The 19,409-nt window shown below is 43.8% G+C and overlaps 2 protein-coding genes across 2 annotated transcripts in view; both read left to right on the top strand.

Moving 5' to 3' along the window:
• Positions 1–19,409, top strand: part of LOC127055116 (cytochrome P450 4B1-like) — a 202,061-nt gene that overhangs the window by 28,297 nt on the left and 154,355 nt on the right. The gene's annotated exons all lie outside the window — the stretch shown is intronic.
• Positions 1–19,409, top strand: part of LOC127055112 (cytochrome P450 4B1-like) — a 29,031-nt gene that overhangs the window by 1,020 nt on the left and 8,602 nt on the right. Inside the window, exons 2-8 of the mRNA XM_050961728.1 lie at positions 1,768–1,906; positions 6,452–6,496; positions 9,427–9,554; positions 11,307–11,432; positions 13,351–13,498; positions 14,391–14,497; positions 15,573–15,763. Of these exons, the coding sequence (XP_050817685.1) occupies positions 1,768–1,906; positions 6,452–6,496; positions 9,427–9,554; positions 11,307–11,432; positions 13,351–13,498; positions 14,391–14,497; positions 15,573–15,763 (884 nt within the window). The remainder of the gene's footprint in view (positions 1–1,767; positions 1,907–6,451; positions 6,497–9,426; positions 9,555–11,306; positions 11,433–13,350; positions 13,499–14,390; positions 14,498–15,572; positions 15,764–19,409) is intronic.

The following is a 19,409-nucleotide window of genomic DNA, read 5'->3' as shown; positions in this document are numbered from 1 at the left end:
TTGAGGGCTGTATTCATTTGTTGAATCATCAATACTTTTGGAGGGATGTGGTAACACTTGTATTTGCCATCCTAAGCACCAGGAGGCTGCCTTAGACTCTACAGATGTGAATACTGTTGCCAGGAGTCTGTTTTTTGACTGGAACAACTGGTCAAAAGGGGACCTTGGCAGCTCTGGTCAGCATTGCTGACCGGGCCGTTAAAAGTCAGATCGGTGGCACAGCGGGGCTGAAGCAGGCTCCCTGCCTGCCGTAGCTCCGCATGGCTACCAGAATCAATGTCAGGTTCCCTTTCCGGCTCCTACACATAGGGGCAGCCACAGGGCTCTGCGCGCTGCCTTCCCGAGCGCCGGCTCTGCAGCTTCCATTGGCCGGGAACTGCAGCCAATGAGTGCTGTAGGGGAGGTGCCTGCAGATGAGGCAGTGCACAGAACTAGCTGCCATGCCTCTGTGTAGGAGCTGGAGGGGGGACACGCAGCTGCTTCCAAGAGCTGTGCCTCCCAGATCCTGCTCCCCTCCCTCCCTTCTGTGCCCCAACCCCCTGCCCCTGCTCTGATTCCCCTCACATCCTCCAAACCCCTCAGCCCCAGCCCCACACCACAGCCAACCCCCCAGCTGGAGTACTCACCCCCACTGTACACCAACCCTCTGCCCCAGCCCCGCGCTCCTTCCCACACCCTGAACCCTTCATTTCTGGTCTCAATCTGGAACCTGCACTCCCAACCCAGAGCCCATAGTCCCTCCCACACCCCAGCCCCCTGCCTCAGCCAAAAGCCCCCTCCCATACGCCAAACCTCTTGGCTCCATCCCCCAGCCCAGAGACCTCTTGACCCAAACCCCTCACCTCCAGCTCTACTCCAGAGCCCACACCCCCAGCCAGAGCCCTCCTTCACTCCCCTATCCCAACGCACAGCCTCAGCCCAGAGTCCCCTCCCACACCCTGAACTCCTCAGTTCTGGCACCACTCTGGAGCCAGCACCCTCAGCCAGAGCCCTCTACCCCTCCCACAGCCCAACCCCCAAGAGCCAGCTCAGTAAAGTGAGCGAGCAAGTGAGGGTGGGGGAGAGTGAGCAATGGAAGATGCGATGGAGTGAGCAGGGCGTGGGGCCTTGGAGAAGGGGTGAGGTGGGGTGGGGTCTCAGAGGAAGAGGGGCGGAGCATGGGTGTTTGGGTTTGTGTGAGTTGAAAGTTGGCAACCCTAGATGTGAAACATGCTAATTAATACTTGTATTTATTGTTTCTCTTATAGCCACACCCATAGACCTGTCTTTAGTTCAGGGTCCCATTGTGCTAGGCACTGCAAAGATGAGACAGGCAAACAGTAGGAGAAAGAAAATCATATCATCCCCATTTGAGATACAGAGGCCCAGACTGGAATGATCTTTCCTAGTTGACAAATAACTTTATCACAAGTACAGACACTGAAATCAATGGGAACAATTGGTGGGATGGGGAAGGTGCTACTCAGACTATCACAAACTGACTCAGGGAAGTTAACTGATTTGTCCAAGGTCACACAGGGAGCCAGTAGCAGAGCTGTGAATTGAACCTAAGTCTGCTGCATTTTAGTCCAGTGCCTAAGCTCTTCAGGGCAAGGATTGCCTTTTTTCTGTGTTTGTACAGCTTCCAGCACAGTGCAGCCCCAATCCTGATATATTTAGGTGCTACCATAATATAAACCTTTATAATACTTAACCATGACACCATCCCTTCCTGCACCTTCATTTTCTCCATAACAGGATTTTTTTCTTTGTAAAAAATCATTACAGCTTCAAGATCAAGAACTCAACAAGGTCATATCGTGGGCAGAGAAATATCCATGTGCTCACTCTGTATGGTTCGGAGGTTTCTTAGGATTCCTGAATATCTACCACCCTGAATACGCCAAGGCTGTGTATAGCAGAGGAGGTGAGAATAGGTAACTTTATTTCTGAGTTCTTAGGATTACGGTTGCTAAGTGTTCCTGCCACCAAAGTTGGGGCCAGCCCACAACATTTTGGCATCTGAGGCGGGGAGCTCAAATGGCGACCCCATGCCCCTTGCTTAGGCCAAAACTATGAAAGGAAAAATTGTTTTAGGGTTACTGTTGCTAAGTGTTCCTGCCACCAAAGTCCACTTTTAGTGGGGTGCTGATATCTTGAAATCTGTAGCCTTGTTACAGAACTACAGTAACTCCTCACTTAATGTTGTAGTTATGTTCCTGAAAAATGTAACTTTAAGTGAAACGATGTTAAGCAAATCCAATTTTCCCATACGATTTAATGTAAATGCGGGGCGTTAGGTTCCAAGGAAATTTGTTTGGGGCAGACAAAAGGCATTATATACTGTACAGTACTGTACTGTGGTTGGGAAGTGCCCCTGGCTTACCCCACACAGGCACAGCCCACTGCAGGCAGGGATGCTAGGAAGCACCTTCACACCAGGAGCGGCAGGTTCCCCGGAGAAGAACAGGCACTGACTTTGCCAGGAGATGCTCCAGGCCCACCTCTTCCTGTCCCCGCTCCACTCCAGGCCCACCTCTTCCCACTCCCACTCCACCTCCTCTCCGGAGCAGCTGCATCCCTGCTCCTTTCCCCCCATCCTCCAAAGTCCTAATCGTCACCAAACAGCCGTTTGGAGGTGCTTAGAACTTTCTGGGAGGGAGGGGGAGGAGTGGAGATGCAGCACTTCCCCTCTCCTCCCCGTCCCTCCCTCCCAGAGAGTCCTAAGCACCAAGCACTGGGAGGGAGGGGGAGGAGTGAGGAAGCGCCACATCTCCACTCCTCCCCCTCCCACCCAGAAAGTCCTAAGCGCCGCCAAACAGCTGTTTGGTGGTGCTTAGGACTTCGGGGGGGGCCAGGAGCAGAGACTTTTTGGTAGAGAGGCGCAGGAGCGGGGAAGCACTGCATCTCCACTCCTCCCCCTCCCTCCCAGAAAGTCCTAAGCACCTCCAAAAAGATGTTTGGCGGTGGGAGAAGTGCTGGGAGGGAGGGGGAGGAGGTGGAAAAGAGGAACTTGTGCAATGCTCCCTTGTAAAGTCACTGCTCTTCCACAGAATCTTAGGCCACGTCCACACTACAGAGTAAAATCGAAATTAATAAAATCGATTTTATAAAACAGGTTTTATAAAATCGATTTTATGCGTCCACACTAGGGCACATTACTTTGGTGGTGTGCGTCCATGGTCCCAGGCTACCATCGATTTCCGGAGCGGTGCACTCTGGGTAGCTCAGTAAAAGAATGGGACCAATAACTTCGATTTCCGTCCACACTAACCCTAAATCGATATAGTAATATCGATTTTAGGGTTACTCCTCTCGTTGAGCAGGAGTACAGAAATCGATTTTAAGACCCCTTAAAATCAATTTTAAGTGCCTTGTAGTGTGGACGGGTACAGCGTTAAATCGATTTAACGCTGTTTAAATCGATTTAACGCTCTAGTGTGGACCAGGCCTCACAAGCAGTGGACAGAGCAGGCAGCCAAACAACGTTATAAGGGAGCATTGCACAACTTTAAAAGAGCCTGTTCACTAATGGAGTAGCGACGTAACTTTGAAACAACGTCAAGCGGGAGGACGTTAAGTGAGGAGTTACTATATTTGCTCCTAACTATTAACACCCCCCCTCCCCCACACCCTAACTTGCATCCTTATATAATTCCTTTCCTGTTTTATGGTTTATACATATTCAGCTGTTTTGATCTTCTTTAGTGACCCCAGTGTAGGTGTACACTGCAAGATTCAATTAAAAAACAAAGTGAACTCAGAACAACCAAATTTATTCATGTGCAGAGGGCCAGCCTAGGGTTGTGAGACCCTCCAAACAGGCTAAAATGGAAGTGAAGTGGTGCAGAGGCTAGGTGGAAACCCTCTGTATGGGAGGGAATTTTACCCTGTGCAATTATTTGCATAGTCTTCTAAGAACATAAAATGTCTGTCAGCAAATTGCCTGTGTGACGGCTGCCACCTTGGCTGACATACCAGACTGGAAATTCCAGGGCTAAATGAATGAGCCTTTAAAGCATTAGCTGAAAAGTCTGACTTCTTAGCAGTGTCTGTACATGTATCCTCTGTGCATCAGACCCAGAGGGGGACCATCAACACTAGCTGTCCAGTGGGTTACACATGGAAAGCAGGTCCTGCTTCGCTTACCTAAAACCAATGAACTAGCTCTGAGCAGTACGCTGGGTGGATGAGCCTAATACCACTTCCTAGAATCTGTTTTACCATGCTCTAAAGAGCAGAGTGGGGTTTGAAAAGCCAGCAGGCTTAGGAATTATAGCATCATAGAATATCAGGGTTGGAAGGGACCTCAGGAGGTCATCTAGTCATCTAGTCCAACCCCCTGCTCAAAGCAGGACCAATTTCCAACTAAATCATCCCAGCCAGGCCGTTTCAAGCCTGACCTATGGGTCAGCAGCTAGAATCTAAACCGCAGTAAAGGGTGAAATCATGGACCCGCTGAAGTCAATGGGGCCAGGATTTCACCTCTGAAGTTTAGTGGTTTACATGAGCTGGATTGGTGGTGACCGCCCAATAGCTAGTGTGTAGGGGTTTACAGTGCACAAACGCAGTTAGCACTTCCTGGCAAGTTTGCTGAATCTGACTATACCTGAGAAGTGCTGAGGTGCTATAGAAACCCTGAACCAGGTACACCAATACCATTGATGGTAAAGAAGGAAAAACTCTCACAATAATCTACTCCATCCCCTTGCCAATGCCGGATTATTTCTATCCACTTGCATGGCCCTCGGCACCATGGTATCTCTTTCTTATTGTGTATTTCACAGGCTCAAAGCTTGAACTGTCAGAAAACATTTGTTTGAAATACAGCCTAAGGCCCAGATCCACAAGGGTATTTAAGTGCCTAACTCACACTGATTTGCACTGGCAGTTAGATGCCTAAATATCTTTGGGTATCTGGGCCTAAATTTTCACTTTACTCATTTTATCCTATTTGTTCCTACACCCTTGCCCCACAACTTGCATCCCCATATAATTCCTCTGCTGCTTTGTGGTTTACACTGTTTACATATTTGGAGACCATTTGGCCCCTACCGGCTCTTGCTTAGCTAAGACACATGTATCCAGCTGCTTTGAGCTTCCTTAATGACCCCCATACATCATTTATTTTGCTCTTCTCTGAACTCCTGCCCAGTTTCTGAAGAGCTTTCTGACAACAAAGGGGCCCCAGCTGGACACAGTCATCTCAGTTCAGCCCTGGATTGATTAGGCACAGGGCTTGGATTACCCTTTTCTCCTCTGGAGGTTGTCCCTCTAGCCAATGGCTCTGAGGCGCAGCGTGGTGGAAGCTTGCGTGGCATATTTGAGTTAATTTGTGTGAACATACCGGCCTCTAGCGGCTGGCTGCTGTGAGGATAGGACTCTCCTTCATCACAGCCAAAGGAGGTGCTTCTTTAATTCAAGTGGCATTGGTGCTGAAGGTCTCAGGGGCGAACATTCGCGCTGTTTGTGTGTTGGCAGCTGCGGGTTTATTGGACCTGCACACACACTGCCTGATCATACCTGCTCAGTGACTCTAAAGAGGACTGTCAACCCAGTGCCTTCCATGCCCCTTCAGCTGATGGAATTTGCTTCTGAAGGGAGGCAGAAGAGAGTACTCTCAGGTGTGGCTGCCAGGTGTGCCCTGCCTTCTGAGCTCTGAGATAAAATCACCTGCCATCCCTCCCTATCGCATGTGGACTTTGCTCCAAGATTAGGGAAAGCACCTCTGTCCCAATCCAATCTCAAGTTCGATGACCTTTCCCTATACATCGATCTAAATGTAGGGCTTGTTTCTGCTCCCATCCCCCAGCCCATCTTGTCAGATTGCTCATCTTCTCCCCAGCCCAGCCAGCAGCGCTGGGAGAAAATGGCTGCAATTCTGGGCCAAGTGCCCAGGGACAAGGGAGACAAAGTGGGCTGGAACTGACATTTCTGCCCTTCTGACTATGGGCGGCTCCAGCAACCAGGACTGCCTCCAGAGTAAATTTTGCAGTTGTCCTCAGGGCTTTGTATGGCTGGCGGTGCAAGCCAGAACGGGTGTGCTGGTGCCAGCTACAGTCCCGCCCCAGGGCACACCCCATGCACTGGGGCTTGCGGGAGACGGACAAGGATAATGCCCAATGGAATCCCTTCATGGAGATAATACTCTCCCAGCTCCATGCAGGCTGTTATCAGCGTATGTAGGCTGTTGGAGCAGCAGTGAGAATCCTGATCACTGTATCTGTCTCTGGCACAACCTCCAGTTGAGGCAGGGCAGATCTACAATACCACCACCCACTGGGGCTTAAAAGCAACAATCTAGCCCTTAATGGGTTCCATGAAAATGCTTAGCTTTTCCCTACTGAAGTATAGGATGTCAAGGGAGAGCAAAAACTTACCCTCCTGCATGACCCCTTGATTTACTGACATAGCTTGCCTTAGAAGGCAAAGTTGATTCCATTAAAACACTCATTTCTGGTGCATTTTTCAGATCCGAAGGCTGGTGACTTCTATAATTTCTTTGTTCCATGGACTGGTACGTATGCTTTTTGGCTCTCACATAACATTACATAACTCATTTCTGTAGGGACTATTCGGTTAACTGGGTGCACAAATTTACCTAACTTGCGAGCCCAACTGTGAAAAGTGAGTGGGAAATTTATGAAGTGTCACAACAACCTAGGACCATAAACGCTGATGGGAAAAGGTGCAAAAGGGAGCTAGAGACTGAAGTAGTCCACACAAAAAGGTCTCTGGATGTAACTCAAGGGTTGTGTTCAGATCATGCCTGGTAAACAAGAGAAGTGGAGGACTAGAAATCAAAGGACCAAAATCTTTGTGTCAGAGACCCGGCCTAATTCCAGCACTGAGGTTGCAAGTAAAAGTCAACACCAGAGGCAGAAGCTGCAATGTCTATTTTTGCTGTTCTTTTCCTTCCCCTTTTGGGGTTTGTCTTGTTTTGTCTCTTAGGAAATAGGATCGGCTCCAGGCCATTTCAACTAATTCCCCCACACCCCAAAGGACAGTTATTACCGTCTTTGGTACCATGTAAGAGACTGTCTCACAAGGGGGGTTTTCCTTCTTAAAGGTTTCTCTCCAGCGAAAGGGAAAGGAACAAGGGATGTGGTCACAATGAAAGCCTTACTTGAGACTTTACATTTCAAATGCTTGAACTGTTCTTTCTTCTTTTCCAGTATCTTTAATAAGGGGTTAAAAGGGTTTGTAAAGGCGCATTTTCCCTGGTACTAAGGAGGCTGGGGTTTCTGCACATCAAACCCTGAACTGTGTGTGAAACTGTTTAATGCTGGTCAGTGACTGGGTTGTGTTAACATGCTTGGCTCTTGGGCCCATTTATTCCATCTAAATTTATACAAGAGGAAGAGATCTTATGGAGTGAAACTCACTCCACCTGCTCAAAGATCCAGTACTGAAGATTCATCTGTCCCCTCCCCTGCAGCTGAGTCTGTGTGGGTGGGGAGAGAAGGAAGCTGCTGCTTCAGGACCCAGTGGGGGCCAGAGAAGGGATGGGATGGGAGCAGCAGGAGGACAAGGTGAGGGAGCAAGCTGCCCCTTCCTAACCTCCCAGGGATCCCAGAGGAGCCACGAGATTTTGCTGCTTTCCACCACCCCACTATGGACCACTCTAATTTGCATCTTATTGGCTGAGAAGTCCTGGTGTACGTCAATGACCACAAGGCTGGGAATCAGGAGCGCTAATCCTGCCTCCCTGCGGCTGGTAAAGGCCAGCACAAGTTAAAGCAGTCAGCGAAAGAAATCTCCTTGCACACCATCTCCCTGACATATGCTCTGTGCATTACAGCCATGCCAAAGATCTCCAGGGGATCCTGCCCTCTCCTCCATGAGAAATGGGTGCACAAAGGTAGCACAGGATAGGAGGTGGCTTTATAGAGGGTATACACCTCCCTGTCACCAAATACACAATTTAGTTGCTTAGCATTTAGATGATTAGTGAGAGGCACTGTATACCTAGGTGAACTAAATAAAACTGGATATATTCACAACAACAGACCGAAATAGTAGACACAGCTGCACAAGGGTGATTGACTGATGCAAATAAAGTCCCTGCTTCTGTTGAGCTAGAATCCTAAAAGCTAGTAGGGAGATAGAACATAGGATTGGTAAGGACTGCTTGGGTCATCAAGTACAGTCCCCAGATACTGCAGGCAACCCCCTCATATAATCCTGTTCTTAAATGTATCAAGCTACATCTTCAAACTGGTTAGATGGTTTGTCCTCACAACTCCTATGGGGACATTGTTCCAGAACCTCACTTCTCTGATGGTTATAAACCACCTTTCAACTTCCAGCCTAAGGCCACCTCTACACTAGGCAATTATTTCTCTATAACTACATTGCTCAGGGGAGTAAAAAATCCATGTCCCTGAGTAACATCATTATACCAACCTAAGGATCGGTTTAGACAGAGTTTCTCCCACTGACAGAGCTACCATCTCTCACGGAGGTGGATTTACTATGCCAAAAGGAGAGCTCTCTCCCATCAGCATAGAGCATCTTCACTAAAATGCTACAGCCAGGGCCGGCTCCAGGCTTTTTGCCACCCCAAGCAGCGGGGAAAAAAAAAAAAGCTGCGATCTCGGTGGCACTTCGGCGGCAGCTCCACCACGCCGCTTTCTTCTTTGGTGGCATTTCTGCAGCAGGTCCTTCCCTCTGAGAGGCACCGAGGGACCCGCCGCCAAAAAGCCTGACCTGTCGCCTCTTCCCCTTGTCCGTCCCAAGCACCTGCTTGCTGGTCTGGTGCCTGGGGATGGCCCTGGCTACAGCAGCACAGCTGCACTGATGCAGCTGTGAAGATGCAGTTTTTTAAATGTAGACCTGCCCTAAATGTATTTGTGGTCACTTTATACTTTACTTAGGACAGCTACCCCCGCTTTCCAAACCACTTTTCTTCAGTTCTTTACCTACACAGCAAGGGTTTGCATTTTCTCCAAGATAAACGATTATGAATACAAAGACCCTTTTTTGGATTAACAACTGTCTTTCAAGGGCATAACACTGTCTCTTTGGGCTAGTCGACACTAGAAGTGCTACAACGGCTTATCTGCACAGATGCAGCTATAGTGCATCAGGTGAAGACACTCTATGGCGATGGGAGAGAGCTCTCCCATCAGCATAATAAAACCACCTCCTCAACACAGTGCTTTCCATACTGGTGCTTAAGTCAGTGTAATTTACATTGCTCATGGGTGGCTTATTCACACCCCTGTAGGATGTAAGTTATGCTGATGTAACTTATAGTGTAGACAAGCCCTCCGATTCCACCTTTCACAGGCCAGATCGTATGGGTTTATCTTGTTTTGGTGAGGCCTTTTGTTAAGCCCATCAAAACAGTCTGATTTCTTTTGTCATGAGCTGTAAGTTATGGACAGAAGTCCAGACTCTCTGCCACAATCCAGAAGACTTAACACTGTGTGTTTCCCTCCTCAGGGAAAGGATTAATTGTTTTACATGGACCAAAGTGGTTCCAGCACCGTAGACTGCTGACTCCTGCATTTCATAATGATATTTTGAAATCTTATGTGTCGCTGATGGTGGATTCCACCAAAGTGATGTTGGTAGGTAACCCTCTGCTACTGTCGTCATTCTTCACCTTCCCTTCCCATACTGAAACGTAAGGCCTGTCAAGCTGCACTTTATGCTCATTCGATACAGTAAGACAAGCCGGTGTGAGATGTTCCTCACCATTTCCATCCTAGAATTAATCACATCTGGGTACTGAGGTGAGCCAGTCTCAGGGACGGCCCTAGACTCCATCCAGCAGTAGCCTGGTAGAGTACATTCCCAACCCTGTCTTCTTACCCCTGAGTTAGTGGCATCAAGAGGAGCAGGGGTGGGGCCCCATTAACATTACTGCTTCATTGTGTAGCCTGTGTGTAACAAAGGCCCAGATTCTCTTCTCCTCTACCCCAGTATAAAACAGTAGTAAGCCCATTGACATCAGTGGAATTACAGTGGTGTATGCAAAAGGAGAATCAGTCCTAATATGTCTTTAGTCATCTCCTCTGCTTTCAGTTCTAATCACCACTGGCATTTTATTTAATTAACTCACTGAAACAGCAGTGTTACAGTAGCCAAGCGAGAAGCTAGTCCCCACTAGGTGAAAGGTTTCCACCTAATACATGATCTGCTAAGAAAGTAGAAGTAAGAACATAAGAACATAAGAAGTAAATTCAATATGGCAACCTCCCCACCCTCACCCCTGATTCACCAACTTTAAGATGTTCCTTCTGCTTCTTCTGGCCAAAGGACCTGAGATTCCACAGCAATATGCTGGGCTGTACACCTATTGATAAACTTTTTATTGCCAATGTGTTTGAAATGGCAACAAGAAGTCAGTCCTATAAAAGATATTCCTCACTTACCATGTCTCTGGCCATGTCTACACTTACGAGCTTACAGTGGCACAGCTGTTCTGATACATCTGTGCCGCTGTAAGATCGCTCGGGTAGCCGTGTCATGCCAATAGGATAGAAGTGTTCTGTCAACATAATAAAACTAGCTCAACGAGCAGCAGTAGCTGTGACATCGGGAGAGCATCTCCCGATAAGTGTTTATGCTGGAAAAGCTGATACCGCTCAAGGGAGTGTTTTTTCCCACCCCTGAGCAGCAAAAGTTTTGCAGTCATAATGCTAGTGTAGACACGGCCTCTCTCAACAAGAATAAAGTATTATGAATAACATACGGAATGGAATTTGTTTAATGCTGTCACTCCACAAGTTGAATGTAACTATCAGAGGGGCATCCAAAACAGCGGACTCAGGATATTAAAATCAGCTAGGCAGTATCAGCAGGGTTGGGCAGTTAAGGAATTACCATAAAAGAGTGAGACAAAGTGGATGAGGTAATATCTTTGGTTGGACCGACAAGCTCTCTCACCAACACAAGTTGGTCCAATCAAAGATATTACCTCACCTTGTCTACCTCTTTCATGGTAATTCCTTAACTACCCAATCTCATCCACCTTGTCTCTGTAATATCCTAGGACTTACATGTCTACAACTACACTGGATACATAAAAGAGTGAGTCATAATCAACTATTGGAACAGATTAGTGAGGAAAATGTTTAATTCATCCTTGTTTGGAATCTTTAAATCAAGACCGGATGTCTTTCTAAAAGATATACTCAAATTCAATCACAAATCCTCCATTTCTTCATTTCCACACCATACTCCAAATATTGTACAGATTGCAAATGAATCTTGGATCCTACAGATAAAGAAATTATTCAAAGAATGATGGCTGGGATTTTGGTGATATGAGAAATTCCATTTGTTCTGTGAATGCTGACCTCTCTTTTTTACATTAGGATAAATGGGAAAAGCGGATAACAAAGGACAAGTCACTGGATATCTTTGAAGACGTTGGCTTGATGGCTTTAGACAGCATGCTGAAATGCACCTTCAGTTATCAAAGTAACTGCCAGAACAGGTCCGTGTGAGAAGGACAGTTGTTTTGCCTTTAAGGCACTGGACTCAAAGTCAGGAGATATGAGTTTAATTTCCGGCTGTACCAGAGACTTCTTGGGTGACTTAGGGAAAGCAATTTAGGCTGGGATTTTCAATAAAAGCAAGGAACATGGCCAAATTCCTGCGGGTGGTGATGGTGGGAAACTATGAAGTTGCACTGAAGTAGCATAAATGTCTCTCGTTAATTAACACTAAGGCTGTCGATTAATAGCAGTTAGCTCACGTGATTAACTGAAAAAAAGTAGCGATTAATAGCAGTTTTAATCACACTGTTAAACAATAGAATACCAATTGAAATGTATTAAATATTTAGGATGTTTTTCCATATTTTCTGATATATTGATTAAAATTACCACACAGAATACAAAGTGTGCAGTACTCACTTTATATTATTTTTATTACAAATATTTGCACTGTAAAAATCATAAACAAAATAAATAGTATTTTTCAATTCACTTCATACAAGTAACATAGTGCAATCTTTTTATCGTGAAAACACAAATTACAAATGTAGATTTTTTTTTGTTACATAACTGCACTCAAAAACAAAACAACTTAAAACTTTAGAGCATACAAGTCCACTCAGTCCTACTTCTTGTTCAGCCAATTGCTAAGAGAAACAAGTTTGTTTACATTTATGGGAGATAATGCTGCCTGCTTCTTATTTACAATGTCATCTGCAAGTGAGAACAGACGTTCACATGGCACTTTTGTAACTGGCACTGCAAGGTATTTACATGCCAGATCTGCTAAATATTCATATGCTCTTTCATGCTTTGGCCAGCATTCCAGAGGACATGCTTCCATGCTGATGACGTTCATTAAAGAATAATTGGTTAATTAAATTTGTGATTGAACTCCTTGGGGGAAAATAGTATGTCTCTTGCTCCATGTTTTACCCACATTCTGCCATATATTTCATGTTATAACTTAGATGATGACCCAGAACATGTTGTTCATTTTAAGAACACTTTCACTGCAGATTTGACAAAACCAAAGAAGGTACTAATGTGAGATTTCTAAAGAAAGCTACAGCGCTCAGCTCCAGGTTTAAGAATCTGAAATGCCATCCAAAATCTGATTGGGACAGGGTGTGGAGCATGCTTTCAGAAGTCTTAAAAGTGCAACACTCCAGTACGGAAACTACAGAATCCGAACTGCCAAAAAAGAAAATCAAACTTCTGTTGGTGGCATCTGACTCAGATAATGAAAATGACCATGCGTCAGGCTGCACTGCTTTGGATCATTATCAAGCAGAACCCATCAGCATGGACACATGTCCTCTGGAATGGTGGTTGATGCATGAAGGGACACGTGAATTGTTAGCGCATCTGGCATATAAATATCTTGCGATGCCAGCTACAACAGTGCCATGCGAACACCTGTTCAATTTCAGGTGACGTTGTAAACAAGAAGCGGGAAGCATTGTCTCCTGCAAATTGTAACCAACTTTGTTTGCCTAAGCGATTGGCTGAACAAGAAGTAGGACTGAGTGGACTTGCAGGCACTAAAATTTTACATTGTTTTATTTTTGAATGCAAGTTCTTTGTATATAATTCTACATTTGTAAATTCAACTTCTATGATAAAGAGATTGCACTACAGTCCTCATATTAGGTGAATTGAAAAATACTATTTCTTTTGTTTTGTTACAGTGCAAATACTTGTAATAAAAAATAAATATTAAGTGAGCACTGCACATTTTTTATTCTATGTTGTAATTGAAATCAATATATTTGAAAATGTAGAAGACAACCAAAAATATTTATATAAATAGTATTCTATTATTGTTTAATAGTGCAATTAATCGTGATTAATTTTTTTAATTGCTCGACAGCCCTAATTAACACATTAAATTCCTCTTTTTTGTCTTCCCTTTAGCGAGAATACATTTCTCAAAGCTATACGTCAGCTCACAGCCATGGTACAAGAGAGAACGAGGACATTTCTGTACCACAATGACCTCATCTACTGGTTCAGTCCCCCTGGGCGTCACTTCCGGAATGCCTGCAGAATAGTCCATCGCCATACAGGTATTTTTCCTCTCTTGACTCAAGATTTCATCTGTACAACTGAGACATTAACCATGCTCAAGATCCGGGGTCTCTTAAGAGGGATGGCCTTCTGGGCAGGCAGGGGAGACATATTGGAAAATATTAGATTAAAAAAAGGGGGTATATAGTGGTAAAACCATGAATGTTCCTCAGATTATCTAGGGCCTGAAATTTATACTTTAGGGAAACTCCATTAACCAGAAGAACCTCACATTCTGGTCCATTAATTGAATCATACAGTGGAATCAGAGAAGAAAGAAATCTAGAGTACTATGTCATTTAATTCAGTGGTTCTCAAACTGCACTCATGGAGTACAATCAGTCCACAGAGACCTGCTTGGCAATCTGCAGAATGAAATCTGATGAGAATCAGGCAGTGGTGGGATTTGAATGTTACAGTGGGATGGGAATATGATCCATGAGATAATCCTTCTCTTAATAAGTGGTCCTGGAACAAAAAGGTAGGAGAGGAGAATATATTGATCTAGTCCATTAGATGGATTTGTGATTATAACAGGACTGGGAATCAGGAGATCTGAGATATATTCTTGCATTTGCTACAGACTTTTCATGTGACCTTGAAACAAAATCACTTAATACTTCTGTGCCCTAAATTTCCTTACCCAGGAAAAGGGAGAAATACCACATAATGTACATACTTCACAGAAGCATTCTGAGAATACTGAATGTAAAGAACTTTGAGATTCTCTGTTGAAAGGTGCAAAGTATCTTTTTTCTAGTGATTTGACTAGTCCATTTTTAAATGTATCTAGAGATGTGGCTTCCACCATTTGCCTTCCAAGGTGATTGAATTACTAGTGAATCACAGTGACATTTTAACTAACCCATATATTGATTATTCTTTCCCTAGAGAATGTGATCAAGGAGAGGAAGGAAAGGCTCAAGGATGAGCGAGAGCTCGAAAAGATCCAGAAGAAGAGACTCCTGGACTTTCTGGATATTCTTTTATGTGCCAAGGTGAGTCCTAGAATACATATGAACTAACTGTGCTATACCATGTGCACATTTCACTAAGTATCACTGGCAGATACTCGAGCATTGCTGACTGCAGTTTCCTCACCAAATACTCCCTTTTCTAATCTTTTTGGCTGTTGGGTGTAGCTGGAATGTCTGGATGCAATAGGTCAAATTCAAAAATGCTATAATTGGGCACAAGTCCTATTGAGTCTCACACCAAGAGTGAATTTGTTTGGATGTGCCTGTTTTTTAATAAAGTCAATCAAAATATTTAAAAATGGTTGAAATCTGAATTAAATATTTCAAGTTTGTTGAAACAAAATGTTTCATTCAATTGAACTTTTCAATTCACCAAAAATTTGGGGGGAAAAATCGTTTGGGTTCATCATGAAATCGTTTTTCAACACTTTTTTTCAGAATTGCAAGACAACTGAATAATCCATTATTCACCTAGCTCTAGCTAAAATGGCTGTGTTTGTCTAGCCCAGACCTGCATTACCTGATGTCACACCAAAATTAGTTTTTTCTGAAAGCTGATTCTCTTTCTCAAGTTCCACCTATGTGAATTCATTACACAGCACTGTGTCTAAATGGTTGGATTTAATTAATTCTTGATATGCTACTCCTCAGATGGTTGTGTGTGTGTGTGTTTATATATATATATATATATATATATATATATATATATATATATATATATATATAAACACACACACACACAACCATCTGAGGAGTAGCATATCAAGAATTAATATATATATATATATATATATATATATATATATATATATATATATATATATATATATATATATATATATATATAGTAGGTTCTTGTGGGAATGCAGAACATGAACAAAAGAACACAGGAACTGCCACTGGATCAGACATGAGACCCATCTAGTCCTGTCTCTAACAGTGGCCAGTTCCTTCAAGTGAAGTTATAAGAACCGTGCAGTAGCAGATGTCGGATAATCTGCCCATCATATTAGGTCTTATCCTCATCTCTAATAGAGATTGTCTTAAACCCTGAAGCATGAAGTTTAATTGCAAAATTTTTCTATGCCAAAATTAGGATGAAAATGGAGAAGGATTACCTGATGAAGATCTACGTGCTGAGGCAGACACTTTCATGTTTGGGGGTCATGACACCACAGCAACTGGGATCTCCTGGCTCTTATACTGCATGGCCCTGTACCCAGAGCACCAGCAGAGATGCAGGGAGGAGATCAAGGAGATTCTGGGAGACAGAGAGACCATTCAGTGGTAAGACACCTCATTTATTGCACATTGCTTCCCCTTGCAGATTGGGTCAGCTAATGGTGAGACTTAAGAAAGTTCAAGACTCTGCTTTTAATCATTGCACATTAACACTTGGGATGGGAGTTTTAAATTTTGTGAACATCTCCAGTTAAATTTTAGGTATGTGCAGAGTCTGAGAATATAAATCTGGAGTAACTTTTAAGACTTCAGTGGAGTTACTCCAGAATTAACACTGGTGCTACTGAGAACAGAATTTGCCTCTCAGAAATAATGTGCCAGACCCTCAGTCAACCCCACTGAAGTCACTTAGTGCTCCAGGGCATTCCTGCTGATATACATTAACTGGGCATCTGGCTTAACATGCCTGTTCTGTCTTGTCTCAGACACTTTAGATGTTTATTGATGAACTTCAGATTAAGGTTTGGTGGTAGGCCTTCATCCCTACTCATGATAATTGTTGATTTGGGCATTAATTGCCATAGGTTTTATAACTGACAAACAACTACAACTGAAATGTATTAAATAAATGCTAAGAATTATCAATGAGATGAAAGCAGTCAATGGTAGAGTTAGTGCCCAAGTCATCAATGAAAATAAATAAGGAAGCACAGATCTGTCACAGTCTAAGGATTACAACTGGCAGAAATTTGGGATTTCCAGTGTGAGAAATTTTGACTGTGTTCCAAATCAGGACAAAACCAAATTGTTCAAAATTTTATGTGAAGTGAAAATCCCCCAAACCATTGTTCTGGAAATACTGACATACTGTCGGGGACCCCAGAGCTTCCAGTCTCCTGGGTCAGTTGGCTTCCTGGGCTGCTGAGAGTCTGGAGTGCCTGGGATCCCTTGCCCTGTGGCAGTCTCCATGGAAGGGCTTTCCCAGGACATCCAAGAACATCAGAATGGCCCTACTGAGTCAGGCCAAGAGTCCATCTAGCCCAGTATCCTGTCTTCTGACAGTGGCCAATGCCAGGTGCCCCAGAGGGAATGAACAGAACAGGTTATCATCAAGTGATCCATCCCCTGTGGCTCATTCCCAGCTTCTGGCAAACAGAGGCTATGGACCAGTCCTGCCCATCCTGGCTAACAGCCATTGATGGACCTATCCTCCACTTCCTTATCTACTTTCTCTACACCAGTCATGATTTTATAGACCTGAATCATATCTCCCCTTAGATGTCTCTTTTCCAAACTGAAAAGTCCTGGTCTTGGTAATCTCTCCTCATATGGAAGCCATTCCATACCACTAATAATTTTTATAGCCCTTTTCTGAACCTTTTCCAATTCCAATATATCTTTTTCTGAGATGGGGCAACTACATCTACACACAGTATATAAAAAATGTGGGCTTACCATGGATTTATATAGAGGCAACATGATATTTTCTGTCCTATTATCTATCCCTTTCCTAATTATTCCTAGCATTCTGTTTGCTTTTTTGACTGCCGCTGCACATTTTTTTCAGAGAACTATCCACAATGACTCCAAGATCTCTTTCTTGAGTGGTAACAGCTAATTTAGACCCCATCATTGTGTATGTATAGTTGGGATTATGCTTTCCAATGTGCATTACTTTGCATTTATCAACATTAAATTTCATCTGCCATTTTGTTACCCAGTCACCCAGTTCTGAGAGATCCTTTTGTAGCTCTTCACAGTCTGCCTAGGTCTTAACTATCTTTAGTAATTTTGTATAATCTGAAAATTTTGCCACCTCACTGTTTACCCCTTTTTCCAGATCATTTATGAATATGTTGAATAGGACTGGTCCCAGAACAGACCCCTGGAGGACACCACTATTTACCTCTCTCCATTCTGAAAACTGACCATTTACACCTACCCTTTATTTCCTATCTTTTAACCAGTTACCAAACCATGAGAAAACCTTCCTTCTTATCCCGTGGCAGCTTACTTTGCATAGGAGCCTTTGGTGAGGGACCTTGGAAAAGGCTTTCTGAAAATCTGAGTACATTATATTCACTGGATCCCCTTGGTCCACATGCTTCTTGACCCCCTCAAAGAATTCCAGCAGATTGGGGGGGCATGATTTCCCTTTACTAAAACCATGTTGACTCTTCCTCAACAAATTATGTTCATCTACATGTCTGACAATATTGTTCTTTATTATAGTTTCAACCAGTTTGCCCGGTACTGAAGTCAGGCTTACAGACCTGTAATTGCTGAGATCACATCTGGAGCTCTTTTTAAAAATTGGCATCGCATTAGCTATCCTCAAGTCATCTGGTACAGAAACTGATTTAAATGATAGGTTACAGACTATGGCTAGTAGTTCTGCAATTTCACACTTGAGTTCCTTCAGAACTCTTGGGTGAATAGCATCTGATCCTGGTGACTTACTGCTGTTTAATTTATCAATTTGTTCCAAAACCTCCTCTAATGATACCACAATCTGGGACAGTTCCTCAGATCTGTCACCTAAAAAGAATGGCTCAGGTTTGGAAATCTCCCTCACATCCTCAGCCGTGAAGACCAATGCAAAGATTTCATTTAGTTTCTCTGCAATGGCCTTATCATCCTTGAATGCTCCTCTAGCACCTCGATCGTCCAGTGGCCCCATTGGTTGTTTAGCAGGCTTCCTGCTTCTGATGTACTTTAAAATTTTTGCTATTACTTCTTGAGTCTTTGGCTAACAGTTCCTCAAATTCTTTTTTGACCTTCCTTTTTGCCTCTCACTGCTTCTTTTACTTTGTTGTTTAGCCACGGTGGCTCTTTTTTGGTTCTCTTACCATGTTTTTTAATTTAGGGTATACATTTAAGTAGAGCCTCTATTATGGTGTCTTTAAAAAGTTTCCATTCAGTTTGTAGAGATTTCACTTCTGGCACTGTACCATTTAATTTTTGTTTAACTAATGTCCTCATTTTTGTGTAGTTCCCCTTTCTGAAATTAAATGCTACAGTGTTAGGCTGCTCTGGAGTTTTCCCCGCCACAGGGATGTAAAATTTAATTATATTATGGTCACTATTACCAAGCGGCCCAGCTTTATTCATCTCTTGGACCAGATCCTGTGCTCCACTTAGGACTAAATCAAGAATTGCCTCTCCTCTAGTTTGTTCCAGGACCAGTTGCTCCCTACCTCTATATTCTTATTATTAAAGCATGGAATTTCTATCCTTAGAGATTCTATGATACAGTTTGATTCATTTACGATTTTTACTTCATCTGATTCTAAGGTAAGAGTCTGAGAGACTTATTTGGGTCTTCCAAGGCTTCCAGGCTCCTAGCTCCACAACAGAGAGTCTAGAAGTCCCGGTATGGCAGGGCTGCCCCAGAGCGGCAGACTACAAAAGCTTGAGTTCCCTAGCTCCAGGGCAGTCTCCAAGGGCAGTCCCACCTGGTAGGGACCCTGGTAGTTTTCCAACATAACAGCCTGAGATTCAGCAATGTTCTTTTAACCCAAATCTCATTTGTGAAAAATTGTAGGCTTGATGAACTGGCATTTTCCAATTAAACTCTTGTTTCATCAGGAATTTTCCCACCAGCTCTACAAAGGATGCATTTTATCAAAAAAATCTAAGACATCCAATAATGTTAGAGGGACAAGGTGACCATATTTTAAAAATAAATATAAAAGTCAGACTCTTTTGTGATGACATTGTTTGGAATTGTGAAATACTCATCCAAATTACA

The sequence above is a fragment of the Gopherus flavomarginatus genome, chromosome 7, assembly GCF_025201925.1.
Source record: "Gopherus flavomarginatus isolate rGopFla2 chromosome 7, rGopFla2.mat.asm, whole genome shotgun sequence".
NCBI lineage: Eukaryota > Metazoa > Chordata > Testudines > Testudinidae > Gopherus > Gopherus flavomarginatus.
This window is presented reverse-complemented; position numbering and strand designations above follow the sequence as displayed.